The sequence below is a fragment of the Vulpes vulpes genome, chromosome X, assembly GCF_048418805.1.
Source record: "Vulpes vulpes isolate BD-2025 chromosome X, VulVul3, whole genome shotgun sequence".
Classification (NCBI taxonomy): domain Eukaryota; kingdom Metazoa; phylum Chordata; class Mammalia; order Carnivora; family Canidae; genus Vulpes; species Vulpes vulpes.
Window position 1 is genome coordinate 91898448 of NC_132796.1, and position 18259 is coordinate 91916706.

The 18259-nt window shown below is 35.4% G+C and overlaps 1 protein-coding gene across 13 annotated transcripts in view; it reads right to left on the bottom strand.

Annotated features, from left to right (window-relative positions):
• Positions 1 to 18259, bottom strand: part of THOC2 (THO complex subunit 2) — a 112791-nt gene that overhangs the window by 20578 nt on the left and 73954 nt on the right. For 8 of the 13 annotated variants that reach the window (XM_072744081.1, XM_072744076.1, XM_026017881.2 and 5 more), the window contains exons 16-28: positions 15971 to 16067; positions 15265 to 15358; positions 14765 to 14845; positions 12868 to 12964; positions 10601 to 10718; positions 9834 to 10013; positions 8913 to 9077; positions 3921 to 4196; positions 2754 to 2895; positions 2133 to 2290; positions 1115 to 1243; positions 622 to 753; positions 350 to 534 (exon numbers count right to left, since the gene is read on the bottom strand). In XM_072744081.1, the coding sequence (XP_072600182.1) occupies positions 350 to 534; positions 622 to 753; positions 1115 to 1243; positions 2133 to 2290; positions 2754 to 2895; positions 3921 to 4196; positions 8913 to 9077; positions 9834 to 10013; positions 10601 to 10718; positions 12868 to 12964; positions 14765 to 14845; positions 15265 to 15358; positions 15971 to 16067 (1854 nt within the window). The remainder of the gene's footprint in view (positions 1 to 349; positions 535 to 621; positions 754 to 1114; positions 1244 to 2132; positions 2291 to 2753; positions 2896 to 3920; positions 4197 to 8912; positions 9078 to 9833; positions 10014 to 10600; positions 10719 to 12867; positions 12965 to 14764; positions 14846 to 15264; positions 15359 to 15970; positions 16068 to 18259) is intronic. The other 5 variants (XM_026017883.2, XM_072744080.1, XM_026017882.2 and 2 more) reach the window with 1 other exon arrangement.

Consider the following 18259-nt stretch of genomic DNA (forward strand, 5'->3'; position numbering starts at 1 on the left):
TTTTCAGATGCTTCCTTAAAAATAAAAATTTCAATGTAACTAATCCTTAAACTAAGATGCCTTTTTTTCCCACTAGTGAAGATCCAAAACTCAACTGATGATAAAATTACATTTCCTCCAAATCAAGACATATTATATATGACTTTTGAAACTATCATCCAGTATAGACCGGAAGCTGATAATCAGAAGTGACAACTCTCACCAGCCTGTGGGAACATGATCGCATAATCTCCCATAATCTCCTGAAGTAAGGCAGAAGATAAACTTCAACACTGTAAAACATTTTAAAGTCTTCAGAATCCTTCTGTCATCTAGTCTCATAAATCACATTAAAGTATAATTGTGTTACCCCATAGCCAATGCATATAGATCTGGCCTCTTCTCTTTTTCTTCTTGGCAGATTTTATGTACTCTTCTTTCCAAAGCCTGACCCAGATTCAAAACTTTGGGGTACCAAGGAAGTATTTTTGTTAGCACAATCAAGATATTCCTGATGTGAGTATATTCGCCTGTTTCAAGGCAATGTACGGATGCCTACAACAAACATTTTAAGATCTATTATTATAAAAGTTTAAGTATAAAGAGAAAAAAACCACCTTTGAGAAACATATTTTTTTTTACCTTGGTTAGTTTGTAATGCCATTTATGTACAACATGTCGAAAATTTTCATAGTCTAATTGATCTGCTTTATTTCCACCATCAAATCCAGTTGCCCGTAATATAGTAAGGAATCCTGGATAATTTCCACATTCCTTTAAAAAAAAAAAAAGGTTGTTAAAGAGAAATTCTGCCCCCAAAATAGCAGAAGCTGAAAACTTAAGTGGACCAGATTAATGATTCCATGCAAAAACAAGATGTGTATTTGAAAGACAGGTAGTTCTCAAAGAAAGGTTCAGCTTATTCAACGGTATTAATTTGGAATGTCAGTTTGAGATAGGATTTTTTTAAAAAGCACTTTTTAATAATGAATGAATGATGTTTAAATTTTAAACACTGTTTTATAACTCAATCTTAAAACTCAGCTTCCCTTTTAGAACTAAACAACCTAAGGATTACTGAAAGTGGTTGTTATTACATACATGAGTAAAATGTAAGGGTGTTTATTAGTCATACCTTTTCATATGTGGCTCTATCACTGTGCCACCTGGTTACAGTCTCTAACATGCAGCAAAGAAATCTCCCATATCGACTAGCTTCATTTTCAGTACAGCTTGCAACTGTGTAAATTATATCAGAGAAAACCTATAGGAAAGATGTTTGAAAAATGAAAAATCAAGGTCAAAATTAGTTCAAAATATTAAAAGGTTATGTTATAGCAAATAATAACAAACTAAACAGGTTAGTCAAAATGTATCTTGTCCTTTTAGAGTCACAATTCCAGAAACCAAAGATTTTAGCATTTGTGAGGAAACAGCACATTCATAGAGCAACAAACTTTTATTTGAAAAACTGATTTATAACAGATGAAAAAACTATCATTATTATTACAACATAACTTCTTCAACAAAGACTTAACCATAGATATTACTGGGGTTAGGAGGACAGTAAGCAGAGGTAAGGCTGATAGAAACCAGAAATAGGCAGCTGACATGCTATGACATATACATTTTTAAACCACAAATGCAGTAATTTACTATTAAGAAAAAAGCCAGATGCAAATATACATAAATGTGACTATACTGAAAAGCATCCCTGCTTTTATGTATGTGTGAAGGTGTAAGCTGTTTTGTTGTTTCTTGAGGGAGTGAAGGTTAAGAAGAGAGTTCTACCTATTATGACAAACGTATAAACCCATATTACGAGTTAACAGATTTACCAGGGGTGCTTATTATATGTCAGGCACTATTCAGAGCACTTTTGTGTGCAGTGACTTGTTTAATCCACAACAATCTTATGAAGCGAGTACTATCATTCCATTTTACAGATGAGAAAACTGAGGCACAGAGAGTTAAAAAAAAAAAACCTGCCAAAGATCATATAGCTAGAAAGTAGCAGAGCTAGGATTCAAGTTCAGGCACTTGGCTCTTGAGTTCATGCTTTTAACCATACACACAATAAAACCTCTACAGATTATAATTTTAGTTATCTTTGTGAGACTTTTTTTTTAAAGGTTGCAATAAAAAGAACTTACTCGATCATAGCAAAGAAGTGTGGAAAAATTTGGAGTTTTCTGTTGATGTACCAATTCAACAAAACGAGCACAGTAAACAGCATCAATTGCTGAAAAAATACATCGAGGAAATATACACAGCTGTAGAAATTTTGTGATGGTCTCATTTTTGGTAGATTCTAAAAATAAGGGAAGAATATATTAAGTGGTAAACTTCTTCCTCAAGTGCCTCAAGGCCATTAAACATGACAACATATTAATTTTAGTGTAGAGAATGTTATAAAAAAAACCCACAAACTCTTTGTAGTTTGTAACCAAAAGGTCATGCCTGGGATAAAACTTTCATTTGCACTCTGTGGACATTTCTCTCTATATATTTCTCCAGAAACATGATTTCATACAGAAAAGTTGAATGATAAGATGCCAATATTGTAACTGTAAATTAATTAATTTCACCAGCAAACTACATCAGTTCCTTCAGTGAACATGTGAGGTTGACTCTGCCTTAATGAATAACCAAAGAATGGGATAGTGAACACTGAGCTGAAATACAAACATAATACACTTCAACACATCTGAAGTTACAGAGGTCTGCTTTTGTAATTTGGCAGTAGCAGGAATGTAACAATTCCAACAACTTACTTGCTAAAAGCCAGTTGTCCTTTTCCAGTTTCAGTCTTTGTAGAACTCTCTGTACGTGTTCCATCTGTTTCTTTTCTTCTTCAAGAAGCTTGTCCTGAAGGGCAGTACAACGCTCCTTCTCTTTTTTCTTTTTATTTGGAGGCTACAAAGTATAAGTTAGATACTTTTCTAACTACAAGCACATTACCTCCCCTTCTTTTAATTAAAAAATTCAAAAAGAGATCAATGCTGATATTTCATATTAATTATTTCACAGGGATACTGAGGAGTCTACTTGGATGTGCTTTCACCTCCATTCAACAAATCCAAAATCTGGTCTTCCCCTCAAAACAAGCCATCTTCCTAGCACTGATACTTTTAATCTCAGGCATGAAGTCATCTTTGACTCTTCTTTCTCCATCATTCCAGTATCCCAACTGCTTACCAAGTCTCATGCATTCCCACTACCTCTACCAATAATCCATGTTCTCAGTACTTGACAATGAATTACCCAAAGAGCCACCTAGCTGGACTCAGGCCTGATGCCAGTCCCTTCCCCTAACAAATGTATTCTTCATACCACTGTTAAGAGTAATCTTTTCAATTATCATTTTTACCATTATCACTTCCCTGCTAAGGAATCTAACTCAGCTCTCAATTTTATCAAGTCCTCTAACTTTCACTGTTCTACATAATCTGGTCCATCCTAACCATTCACAAATTTATCACTAAACCCATTCACGACAGTAAAAGTAGTCTCTTTAAACCTTAAATTACTTCACACCTTTGCTGAAGCTTTTGAGTGACCAATCTGCCTCCCTATCTCCAAACAATCTATCTTCAAAGCCTACCCAGCTCAAGACTCACCTCTTCAATAAAGCCTTCTCCTAAAGAGTTCTCTTTTGGGGAATTCCTAATGCTCTTATATTTGAAGTCACACAGATCATTTTAAGTTGCTAACACAGTCTTCAGTTAAAAAAAAAAAAAAGGCAAGCTCAAATACCTTTTGTGTGAACATAACCGTCATGTATTAATTCACCAAGCCCTGCCCCCACCACAAACTCACTTAGAAAAATATTATATAGCAGTAAGATCATAGATTTAAGGAACCTGAGCTAATACAAAGTATAGGTAATTGAATTAATACCATAAAATTGCTGTACTTGACCTACTAGAACAAAGACCTACCATTTCCTGATTGTCATCAATTGCTTTCATCTGGACTTTAAGTTTATTGACTTCCCGTTCATAGCTGGTGTGTGGAACTGCAAGGTCATACATTGTCAATGACCAAAATGTGGCATAGAATTGAGGGCTGATGTCATCCCAGACTTTGGAAACATGTAAGGAGACCACTGCTTCATGGACAGGAGCCATCACCATTTCACATGATGTAATGTACTTGTGAACTTTATGTTGCTGTTTACTTCCCTTTTCTGATTTTTTAAGTTCATCATACTTGGACTGGAGATAAAAAGTAAAAACAAACACAATACAATTTATAGTACTGACTTTCATAGTATAAAAACCAATGTTTCCTTCTCAAGAATCAGAGGACAGCCAATCAAAACTGTTGTAGGAATTCTAAGTTCTTACCAATGGCATTTATTTTAAGATAAATCATCCCTGGAAACTGTTCTAATCTTTTTTTTTTTTTTTTTGATGTTCTAATCTTTAGTCCCTTGTGCTCACCAGGAGCTTTTCAGAAGATTCTTATTAAACCTGACCTGTTATGTAAATAAATAGTGTATATATATCCCCTCCACCATCCATATCCCCCACCCTACTCTCTCTTACTCTACATTAAGGACTGAACATATAGGATTTCCACTCCTGCTTTAAGATCTTCAAGAGAACCAAGTAAAGGGTCTTAACACTAGTAAAGAAGCATAATGGAACTAGTAATAAGCCAACCAGCACAGAATGTTTTATTACTACACATAGCCCCTATTCGCCATTACAATTTATTAATTAAGAAAGTAGATTAGAGGGAAGAAAAAAGAAAAAAAGTGGATTGGGATGCCTGGCTGGCTTAAGTCGGTGGGGCATGCAACTTTTGATCTCAGGGTTGTGATTTTGAACCCCATGTTGGGTATAGAGATTATTTTTAAAAAAAGAAAGAAATTGGATCAACATTAAGAAAGGCTATGAGGGGGGATCCCTGGGTGGCTCAGCGGTTTGGCGCCTGCCTTTGGCCCAGGGTGCAATCCTGGAGACCCGGGATCGAGTCCCACATCAGGCTCCCAGCATGGAGCCTGCTTCTCCCTCTGCCTGTGTGTTGCCTCTCTCTCTCTCTCTCTCTATCATGAATAAATTAAAAAATTTAAAAAAAAAAAAAAAAGGCTATGAGAAAGTTACCATGAGACTGCTGCTAAGTAGAGTGATGAGGGGATTCCCAGGATGCAAGAGTATAGTGCCAAAACTGGCAAAGTCCCAAGCAAACAAGGACAAGCTGGTCACCCTACTACTAAGCTAAATAAGACTTTTTTTTAAGATTTTATTTATTTGAGAGAGAGAGAACATGCACGAGAGAGAGAGAGAGATAGAGAGAGAGAGAGAGAGAGAGAGAGAGAGAGAGCACGAGCAGCAGGAAAGCCAGAGGGAGAGAGAGAAGCAGAATCCCTACTGAGCAGGGAGCCCAACATGGGGCTCGATTCCAGGACACACTGGGATCATGACCTGAGCAGAATGCAGATCCTCAACTGACTGAGCCACCCAGGTGCCCCTAAATAAGACTTTCTATGAATGGATATGGTGTATTAGAGTTTAAAACATGTGGGAATGGACACTGCAGCTTTTTTAGGCCAGACTGGTTAATCCTAATTTAGAAGAGAGTCTGAGGAAGGCCAAACTTTTAAGAGTATGAGGAAAAGAATCTGTTAGTACAGTGGGAGGGAACTACATTATTAGATCATAGAGTATAATACCAAATGTAAAAAAGAAAATAACACAAAGTATTGTTGCTATTATCTCATGTCCTTCAGTCTCTTTAGGATGAAAATTTTGTTTGGGTTAGGCATCATTCCTGAAGGTGAACCTCAATGAAGATCTAAAACTCACTTCTTTTTTGTTAGAAAAGCATTTAAATCATCACAGTTTGTACTAAACACAGAACCCAGAACTAGAAGATCAGAGGTCAAAGGTTCCACTTTCAGTTCTACATTGTGATAGGCAAGAGTCTTGGCTCCTTACACTCCAGCTGTCTTCCCTCCTGAGTGCCTCTATACACCAGGCTAACTGGACTGAAGACAAACCAAGTACTTTGTTCCAGAGGGTATCTCAAGCAGCAACTTACAATTATTAAAATATAATTACAACTGAGAATCTTACAGTTTTTCTCTAAGTGGGAAGATTTATCTTCTGTTAACCCCATTTAAGAAAGCATGCTGATAATTATTGAGACCACACAGGTGACAAAACTACAAACAATATTACTTATGAGAGAGAAGTCCCAATTACATCACAGACCTGAGAGAATAGTAGCAGGAATAAAAGAAAGGGTTTTAAAACTTTGAGAGCTGGTCCTGTCCATGGTAACTAGTATCAATCTATGTGAAGCAGAATGACATCTGCTAAAGTTCTAACAAAACATAGGATAAGTAGTGCTGAAACTCCCTACATAGGATAGCTTAACTACTTGATTTGGACAAGATCTAGAACATAAACTGAGAGAAAGCCTTTCTTTCAGAACTGAGTTACAAGGTGAGTCTCAATAATTATAACTTAAAATTAGGATTTTAGGTATGAGAAAGTAATGATGGGGTATGGACAACCCCCATCTCCCCAGTTCTCGGGTTCTGAATCTGTCACTTCTATTACTAGGTGCCCACTTAGTTCCTATCTAGTTTTAAAAAAAAACAGGCTTGATCAGAAAAGACAGCTATATTTCATATTTAACTAAGATGAATATTTCCTTGTCTGAAGTTAAACTTCCTCTCCAAGCTTACACCTTTAGTCAAATGGAGAGACATGACAGCTCTACATCTCAAGTCATCCAGTGCACTAAACCTATGGCATAGAACTGATATCCACAGTTAGTGCTATACTTCTAATTCCTGTTCAAAAAGCTCTTGTTGCCATAACCTGAACAGTGTTTGGTTGGCTGAATTATTCCCATGAGAGCCTGCTAATTTATGGAAGGGTCCTAGCAGTCCTCCAATACTCCTACCCTCTCATCAAAAGTTCTTCAAAATGGGCTCTCATCCAAGAAGCAAGAGCAAGGATCCCCAGGGAAGTTTGGATGTCCATCCAGTGCAACCAAGGTTTCCAAAGAACTCCTTTTCCAGAGGATGTTACGTGGCCTATCAGTTACAGACTCATCCCTGATTTAGCTGTATAGTCACCTCTATATAGTTCTTTGTTTCCCTCTGCAACCCAGAGACAGAAATGGCATTTCTTTGTTTAGATTTTTGTACACAGGCTATGGAAAAGGTAGCTACTGGCATGAATGACCTGCTCCATTTCTGACCTGGAAAAGTTCAGCCAACCTCAGGAAACCAGGTGTTCCTGTTTGCTAGGGTTCAATATCACTGATTAGTGTGTTCACTTCTCAGTATAGCACAGGGCAGGTCAGAATTCCTGAGATGAAGCAATTCTCCCACCTCAGTCCTTCAAGAAATCAGGTCCCCTATTGTATAGCTGAAACTGATCTACTGTGGGGTGGGGAGACAACACGAGACATAACTATGCAAAGAGAGCACACAATTTTCTAGATTGAGAGATTCTAAAGGGGGGGAAGAGACCTAATCCTACTCCTGTCCCCTTTTCCCTTCTGAAGAATATAGCACAGTATTACTGCATAATGCTAATAAAGTGATAATTAAATCAATTAACAGGTAGTTGTTAGAGGGAAGTAGGACACTTAGCAGCTGATATGTAAACACTAACAGCTGATGGTCGATCGATTAAATGATCAATTAGACTCCAAATTTCTCAGCATCTTTTCTCCACACCTCTACTACACAACCCTACATTCCTACTGGGAACAAAGAAGGGATCATAGTTTAAGACCAAGACCTTCCCCAAAATCTATAGTGAAAACTTTTCTTACACAGTACAAGATTAAAACCAACAACAAATAAACAGAAGGGCCAGAATTCAAGCCTACACAAAGGTGAAGAATATGCTGGGGCTCCAGTCAGAGTAGAGAAGTACCATAGTTTCCAAACAGAGGCTTGACCATGGTCTGAAGGAAAAGGAAGTCAATTCCCATTAGAGGTCACTGCTCGGCAGGCAAAAGTACAGGTGGCAGATAGAGAAGAGGGAGGAGGGATCCCTGGGTGGCCCAGTGGTTTGGCGCCTGCCTTTGGCCCAGGGCGCGATCCTGGAGACCTGGGATCGAATCCCACGTCGGGCTCCCGGTGCATGGAGCCTGCTTCTCCCTCTGCCTATGTCTCTGCCTCTCTCTCTCTCTCTCTCTCTCTGTGTGTGTGACTATCATAAATAAATAAAAATTAAAAAAAAAAAAAGAGAAGAGGGAGGAGGGCGGTCTCCTCTTCCCCCTACCATCCTTTCAGTCACTGTGCGGATGTCCTGCTTGGGAAGGTTTGCTTTGTAGTTTTCTCTTTTTAGTTGTCTCATTTAGGTGGAGAGAAATAAAACAAGAACTATGAATACACCTTTCTGAGAAGTTATATAACACAGCCTATAAACGTTTTTAGAGTATCTGGGGGTGGTTAAGTCTGTCTGTAAGTCTGTCTTTATTTCTCTCAAGGCAGTATGACTAGCAAGTAAACTGACAGGGATATTGTTACTAAGGAAAGGAGCATTTTGCAGAAGGACATACCATATTTTCCTGTTATCAGAATCAACTAGCACTTGTTAAAAAAACAAAAACAAAAACAAAACAAATTCCCAGGTCTAAATTAGAATATGGGGACATGGGATTGCGTTTTGAAGACGCTTTGCTGGGGACTCTCATTTACATTAATGTTTGAGCACTAAGTTCTAAAGGACCCATAAGACATCAACCTGGACAACTGGTGGTATAGTAACAGTAAAATTATAGTACTATTAAGACTTACTTTTAAAGGGAGCATTTTCATTGTACACTGCTGAGAGATGAGTATTAAGAGTAAATCCCCAAGAACATAATCTATTATGTGTCAAACTGAAATATATTTACAGTTAAGAAATAATTTGGAATCATTCTTGAATGGCAGCAAAGACACTTACACTTACCGAAATATGGTGTGCATACATTGGCCTAGACAGGAAAAATGCTGCATCGTGGGGTGTATGAAATTCATTACAGAGCACATCAATAGAAGGCACTCGCTTTATATAATCTTCTGTGCTTAGATTAGATGCTAAAAAACCACCAAACTGTACCAGGGTATCATGACACTAAATTTAAAAAATAAGACAAAAAACACAAATGTGCTACCATTTTATGAAACCAACATAAAAATATTCTAAAATGATTATGTCATTTTAACAATATTTTGATTGACATTTAAGAATTCAAATTTTACAACTTAAAAGAACTTCAGAGATAACCTATAATATCATCACGTAATCATATTACCAAAAAAGATGCCAAGGTCCTGAAAAGTTGATCAGTCTAAGGCTTTAATAGTCAACCAGGTCTCAAGTTCCAAGGTATTGTTCATCACTTTAAGTAGCAGAATAATTTACCCTACATCACATGTAACAATTTTATGTATACAGAATCTCCTTGCCTTTTTTTTCTCTCCTTACCCTTAAGAAAACTTCATGTATAAAATACATGTGATCTTTTTTCCCTTATAATATAGTAGGTAATAAACACATTTTGTAGGCTAATCACAGGTTTTGCCGCTTCATATTTATAGATATATTTTATAAAGATCACATCAACTTTGTTCTGATTGAAATTCCAGATTTCCAGAGATGAGTAAAGATATGAGCAAACAACTTGAAGTTAACTACTTAACTGAGAACCTTATTACATATTATTACATCTCCTGGAGCCTTCTCTTAAATTGTATAATTTGCACAGAATGTTTATTTTACATTAGAGCTGATGTGTGAAATGACATTTTAAAAATTTTATCACAGTCCATATTTTCAATTATCAGGATAAAAAAACTCTACATAAACACAAAAGCCACTTTAACTTGCCTGATCATAGAGTTTTCCCACAAGTTTCAAATGTTTCTCTCCACCTTCCTGGAAGATTACCCCATTCCTCTGTTGAGCCATAAGCAAACAGAGAGGAAGAGCAAGATCATGGTCCAATAGTGCATCCTTTAATCTCTGGGAGGATTTTTTAGTGTTTCTGATCTGGCCAAAATAACCACCCTGCATAAGGGAAGACATAAATTTACCAGTGTACAATGTATTAACACATGCTACCTGATTTGAAGAAAAAAAAAACACAAAAAAGGTTCAGTTATAGTTCTGAAGATAAAAAAAACTTTACATTCCTTCCCTTTCTTCACAAATTTATTTTGGTGACACTATTGCCAATTACAGTCACTGGCTTAAAGATAACTGTCAATTGTCTTTAAATTTCTGCATATTTTCCATTTTCTACCTTGTAGTCCCTTAAAAAGAATTACTCTTTATTCAATGTGGAAAAGATTAAAAAACAGAGTAACTATGTTCAGATTTACACCAGCTATGCTATCAGGTACTATAGAAGACTAGATATTTATTTCTCTTATAGATCTATTACTGTCTTTTATACTTTGTTTCAGCTTTTTCAAAGGGTTAAAATAACTAGTATATCTCAATTTTTAAAAGGTAGGTGAGGACAGTCATGAGGGAAAGGTATGTATGGCTTTGACATTTGGTTTCATGCATTTATGTGTTGTTTGGATTCTTTAGTATGAGTATGCATATATTTTGAACTTAAAAAGTCAACTTAAAAAATTAGCAACTCTCACCTCAGCTTTTAGTTGCTCTCCACCAGTCATGGCCTCTAGTTGCTCCATTGTCATTTCCTCTGTAATTTCTATTCCTGCCATTTTTTGTACCACTTCTTTCAATATAAGCAGGTCAAAACTATTCACAAAAAATAAGAAAGTCTACAGTTGAAACTTCAAACATAAAAGTGACTATATATATTATAATTAATATGCTGAGAATCCCTAAATTATTTGTATATAAATATGGAGGAGGAGGGGCTGGAGCGGTATTTAAGGGAAAACTGCATTCCTAGAACTATACTGGAAAATATTTGGGGCATGTAATAGGTTTAGCTTTTTCCCTTGCAAATAATTTCAAACTTACAGATAGAATATAAAGATATAAAATAGTACAAAGAACACCAATATAACCTTTACCCCGACTTCACCTATTATTAATATTAAAACATTCTTACTCCTGGTCTTATCATTTGTTTTCTCTCTCCCTCCCTTTCTTCACATACACGCACACACATACAGTTTTTTTGAACCATCTGAGAGTTAACTTATTTAGTAAGCAACATCATTTTAAGGGCACATTTTGCCCCCGAAATTCCTAGTATATTTCCTAAGAGTACATTTTCTAGGAATATAGCTATTCTCTTAACACAACCACAGCATAGTTATCAATTTTAATAAATCTAACATTGATTTAATACTTTATAGTGCATATTTCATTTTTATCAGTTCACCCAGTAGCACTTCATAGCATATTTTAATGTTTATTTTTTTAATTCAAGCACAATTAACAGTTTATATTAGTTTTAGTCACGTACAATATAGTGATTTACATTCCATACATTATTCAGTGCTCATCATTGTTTAAGTGTACTCTCAATCCCCTTCACTTCTTCACAGCATTTTTTTCCTCCAGTACAAGGTGGCCAATACATAGATTTGGTGGTATAGAGCCATCTCTCTAAGCAATCACAAACACTTGGAAGTAATGGAGGGAGTGAGGAAGAGAAGAAAAAAGGGAAGGGAATGAAGTTCCAAGTTGTGGTGTATGAGCCTAAGATGACAGCCTCAAGAACATGTTATTGTGCCAATAGTTATGAATTTTAATTCTCAAAGTTTAGGACTGTCAATGGAAATAACAACTTATAACTTTCAAGATCTTCTTTAATTAGTTAAGTAATGAAGATAAAGTGGAAACCTCCTTTCCTACAAAACAAATACAGATGTTTTTCCAAAGGTAAAGCCAGACATACTCAAAACACAAGTTAATAACAGACAAAAAGCACAGGTTTTGAGGATTCTTAAGTGCTTACTCTCTCAACTTGTCTTGCCTTCCCTAAACATAGTTTATGAAAACAAGAGAGCCCTCATGCAAATTAGTATGCAACAAGTACCAATAGAATGTTTTAATTTTTCTTTAAGCTATCTTTTAATTAAAAACTATATTCACAGCACAGAAAACTGACTTAGATTTTAAAATAATGTTATATTCTCCTGGCCCATAGACACAGAAGAGCAAAGTATATAGGAATGGTGGACAGATGTGCATAGTGAGTGAAATACTGATAAAATCCTAAATCTAAATTTTTTTTGTTTTCCCTAATCCAAAATAATAATCTGTCAAGAATTACTTAGGTAATACTTGGGTGGAACACTAGATAGCTTTACAAGTTTTGGTTTGCCTTCTACCAGAAAGTTTTTTGGAATAATTTCTAGTTATTTGATTCTAGTCAGTGTACTGCTGATGAGGTTTAATAGACATACTAATTCAAACTCTAAATAGTAATATTTTTCCAGAATAAAATAATAATATGAATAGTATTCATAAAGAAAAGAGGACACTGCCCAAAAGGTATATAAACTGTACGTATCTCCGAGGTTCAAATTTCTAAAAAATTTATTTTTAAAAAATTCTGTGTACACCCTCAAAATAAATGTTCCTACCAATTACTGTCCAGCAGCAAAATCAATAATGTAATACGTTTTCTCATAAGAGGATTTATAACATACCATATAAACCATTTACTCAAGAGCCTAACAGGCAGTCAAAATGAATTCTTTTTAATAAGTTACATATATAGCCAAAAATTACATTTCATTCTGCAAAAAAGTGTTTATGTATGAAATTACAATTTCTTTTATTAAAGAATTCCATATAAATAAGTGAGCAACTATTCTACTTAAGCCTACAAAACAGTTTTTCCGAATAATAGCAATCTCAATATCCCAATACCACCAGAAGTAGTCTACTTATTGAATTTCATTTACATATAATTTGCTATGAATACCTTTTGCCTGCCTTTAGCTGATTAGCCACATATTGAAGAAGACCAGCAAGATCAATTGGATATTTACGAAAAACTGCACCACAGAAACTAGCCAGACCTATATGAAATAAAAAAATAGGGCTTTTAAAAAACAGTTCATAAAACAAAAAAACACAATATTAAGTGGCATTTCTCAACTAACTCAATTTCTAAAACAAAATGAGGTAGGAATAATTGTACTGCTGATGCCATTGAAAGGAGCTTTACAATTAATAATAGCTAATATTTATTGAGCATACATATGCTAAGCACTGTACTATGTAAGCACTTTATGTTAATTAATTCATTTAATTTTTGCAATAATCATCTCAGGTTGGTATAAACCAATCAAATGAAGAAAATTTGGAACAGATATATCATGCAACTTGTTCATGTCACATAGTTGGTATGAGGTAGAGCAATGATTCAAACCAATAAGGCCTGATTCCAGAGCCTGTTAGGCCACAATAAAATCTTGCAGCTCACTCAGTAAATTTGAATCATCAACAAAACACCTGCCCCACTGTTTGAGTCACAAAAACAAAAACAAACAAAAGCCATCAACCAAACAAACAAACAAAAAAACCCTATCTTCCTCTAGAAATATGCTACTAGTTGTGGAGAGGCAAGCAAACAGGTAAAGAATTGCCAGACCTAGAAGCAAACAAAAGACCAATTTTAACCAATAGTCCTTACCACATCATTAGGAGGGAGCAAACCTCAGAAAGACAAGAGAAAATCCTAGTAAAATCAAGTGACCTGTAGCCTTTTCGACAATTATTCGCTGAGCACCTTAAAGGATATGGACAAAACACAGGTCCTGCCCTCAAGGAGCTTAGAGTCAAGTGAGGGATACAGAAAAGTAAACTGAAATAACTATGATGAATAAAAGGTTCCATGGGAGTACAGAGAGGAGCATGTAATTCTAACTTTTGGGCAGGAGCACTAATAGGGAAAGTTTTCTGAAGAAAAGTGACCCCTAAGCTGAAATCTGTAAGTAGAAGACGTGGTGGAGAAAATGAGTAAGCATAGAAGGGTATTCCAAGTAGAGGCAATAACATGTGCAAAAGGGCCACAGAAAGTACAAGTTCAGTATTACTGGAACCTAGAATATTAGGGAAGGGCAAAAGATGACCCTAATACACCAAGCAAGGACCTGATCCCAAAAGAACTTACTTGTATGACTTTAATGCAGATTTCAGACTTTATTTTTTTTAATAAATTTTTTTTATTTATTTATGATAGTCACACATTGAGAGAGAGAGAGAGGCGGAGACACAGGCAGAGGGAGAAGCAGGCTCCATGCACCGGGAGCCCGACGTGGGATTCGATCCCGAGTCTGCAGGATCGCGCCCTGGGCCAAAGGCAGGCGCTAAACCGCTGCGCCACCCAGGGATCCCAGATTTCAGACTTTAAAGGGCAATGGGGAGCTACTACAAGATTCAGCTATCAGAAACAATAGGTCAAAAGAAAAGAGAACTCACTGCTAGAAATCAAAAGCACAAGAAATTTAAAACAAAACTAGGGTTTCTGTTAACAACCAAGTTTTTGTTCTTTTAAGATGACTGAAACCTCAGGATGGAAATGAGAAGAGTTCCCTTAAGATCAATTCCCCTAAAATAATAGAAGGGAATTTTCAACTCCCCAGTAATGCTTGCACAAATTCTATCATAGCCAATAGCAGACTCTTGAGTTGGAAAATGAGTACTATATGAACCGCCTTACACAACCGAAGACTTAGACACTCCAAGAGCAAGCTGAGCGGCTAGGTATTCTCAAGACCTCTTAACAAACAGGCTCTTAACACTGGTAATAGAATACATAACACAGCAATTACAAAAGACGGAAATCTCATTCTTGGAAAAATAAAAATACTTACTCTGAAGCCAGCTTGAGATGGTTGTGTCATCATGTTTCATTCTCTCCTTTTCTGGATTAGCTAAAGCTTCAATAATACAATCTTTCACACATTAAGGAAAAATTTTAAGTCACTACATCTCTAACAAAGACCCAAAACAACAAAATGCCACATCTTGGGGGAAAAATAAATTGTTAGCCTCAAGTTATTAAGAATTATTGAAAATTCCACTCACTGTAGTACCGACTTTTCTTCTTTAGCCGCTTTTCCATCTTTCAGCAAGGCAGATTCCACCTATATTACCCCATTTAGTAAACTGAACATTCTCTCCCTACACACAACACAGACACACGTACAAACTCACTCCTGACTGGCCAACCTTTACATCAGTCAATGGGAGTAACCTCATATGGTTACTAATGGAACTTAGAATGAAAAAGAAAAAAAAAAAAGAAAGTAAATGTTCATCATTAAGATCTATGAAATGTGAAATTTATGTATTACTTCACTTGAAAGGATACAGGCCAAAACATCGTAATTCAATGAAGTGAGGTATTTCAATGAATCTACTACAGGTGTTATTAAGTTATCATACTTCTGTATTTGTGACAAGATCTGAAAGACAGCAACAATGAATAGATGGCATTAACTCAAAAGAGAACTTCGGTGCTAAATAATGGCTATACTTTTTTTCAAAAGAAATAATGCTTAAAATTAAAGCAGCTTCCTTCTACTTTGTATTTATGCAAAAACTACTATTCTATCATTTCTTTAGAAAATATTTTCTGAGGCTACATTTTCCAATTAGAAAATAATTCCAGGACATATTAACTTGAACTTTGGAATGATAAATGTAAAATGTCTTTTATAAATCTCATTCTAAATATGAAAGTATTATACCTGAATCATAAAGAAATGCTATTCAACTGTTTCTAACAACTAAAATAAAAAATAATGCATCTCTTTATTGATATTTTTATAAATCAACAAGGGGTAAACAAGACAATGTTAGACTGTTAACAGTAGTAGCAGTTACATATGACCAGAAGAGTAGATGAATGTGTTAAATATATTGTATGCTGTTTTATTTTTAGAGTAATTATATGATGTTTCATTTGCTAAAGATTTTTTCCCCTAAAACTACCATTTTTAGAATTTTATCATTCCATTTCCGCTTGTGCTGATTTAAAGACAACAAAAAGAAAAATCCCTTAAAATAATATTAACCTCAAAACATACATAATCAAACAAAATGGTTGGATTGCTGTGGCTCAATTTCCCAATTTGTCTTCCAGAAGGCTTCACATTTTCCTTGGTTAAACGCCTACAAGGGGAGAAAAAGGTGGCAGGGATCATCTTAAGTCATTTCCCTCAAAACATTGATAGCTTTGTTATATTATAAAAAACAAACTCAAAAAAAAACAAAAACCAATTCTTTCCCAAGTATCCAAAATGGATTCATGTAAAACCACCACATTCTTCTTATACGTTACTATAGGCCTTAAGTTACTTTGATTAGGTGTTCTCACAAAGGGTTTTAAGATTTTGCAATACTTAACATTTTTAATACATACATTTCCATTTTATAGGAAGTCTAATAATCAAAAACTTTTAATATACTCTACAAATACATCAAACTCTTCTTGAAGAAAACCGTAATTGTTTTAGATTTAGAAGTGCTCATTTATCAGCTTAAGGATTAAGATATCAAATTCAGTGTAATGCAATGAAATACCTAATGTATTGAAATATCATCTGTCTCAGTTACCCTAATAGAGTAATAGCTAATGCTGCACTCCTTGATATAGGAAGTTCTCTGGTTTTCATATAAACAATTTTTAAAAGTAAAGATTTTTTTAAAAATCAATTCTACTCCTTTCCTTCCTCTAATTCTTCCTCTGCTCAGTATTTCTTTTACTAACATTCTGGAAAATACATCTATGAATGCTTACAGCTCAAAATTACTATACAGCATCTTAAACTCTTCTGGTATTACATAATAAATCTAAAAACTTAAAAAATCCTGATGATTGAAAGCTTTCTAGAAGGAAAATACAATCCAACGAAGGAAATAATGAATTGATAGTTCAAGGAATGGGATCATTCTGGAAGTAACAAACTTGATATTCTCTGATGTTTCTTATGACAAAACTGACCCATCAATCAAAATTATTTCATCATCAACTGCTTCCCTTTCCCATTCTCCATGGCCCCGTTTCCTTTTTTCCCCCACAGAAGAGAGAGACCTATCAAGTTTGAAACTTTGACTCTACTCTGTTCCACCTTCAAACTTACTACCACCTGTCCTTACTTCTGTTCCTACTATTTCAGGAGGTCCCCCTACTCACCAAAGCAAACCTTTCCTCCTCTCTATGCCTTTTATCCCCTTCCCTTTCTGCCTCTACTGTGGAAGGGGGGGGGAAATCAAAGGAATACTTTCTTGATTAAGTCTTCCCCTCTAGCTACTGCGATGTCTGGCATATGGAACACAATCAATGACCATCTGTGGAATAAACTACCGAATGCCTTACAGCAAATTCATTTTTTAAACAGTAATCAAAACTTGTGAAATTCTCCTAGTAATAAATTAATACATTCCATTCCCAACATACAAAATTCAATCAACACCAAAATCACATTGTTCAAGCCTGGTGAAACAGTTACAACTAACAAATACAACAAAAATCCAAGTACATAAAAAATTCTACAGATATCCTTCTGTGACATACATTTTTATTAACTCATATTAATGTCTTCTATAACAGGCAAAGAGCTAAACACTAGGAATACAAGTATGAACAATAGCTCCTCATCTCAAGCTTAGTCCAGCTGGGGAGATGGACTTAACCTATTTTTTTAAATTTACATTCTCAAATCCAGCAAATTACAGAATAGTACATATTATATGCTATCAGTATTATGAAAGGGGGGAATAATATATTTGTATCCATCTGTATATACATAAAAATCTCTAGGACAATAAATAAACAGTAGCTACTTATTTTCCTTCAGGAAGACTGAGTGAATAAGGAATGGGATTACAGACTTTCTATTATCTACCTCTTTATATTTATTAAAATTTAAACCATGTGAATGTATAAACTATTCAAAAGATTAATTAGATAAAAATAATCATAGCAATGTATCTAAATGGTATGATAGCATCATTTGCATATGGGACAATGACGGCACAAATAAAGAATAGTCAATTGCGCTTGACAGTATGTGCTACAAAAGGGTTCATTAGGAGCCAACACTGGAACCCACCCTCCAAGGATGAGGAGGTTACCAGATGGAGAGAGGAAAAAGAGAGAAGGAGAAACCTTGTACAAAGAGAAGAAATGAAAAATACAAAGAAAAAGGAGACCACAGCACATTCAGGGAAAACTTAACTGAGCTCAGTATAGCTGGAGGTAGAATTAGCAGGCAAAGAGGTTGGAAATGGGGAGGGACATCACGAAAGATGTCTTACATCACCATGCCATAAAGGCTGACACATAATCTGTAGGCAATGGT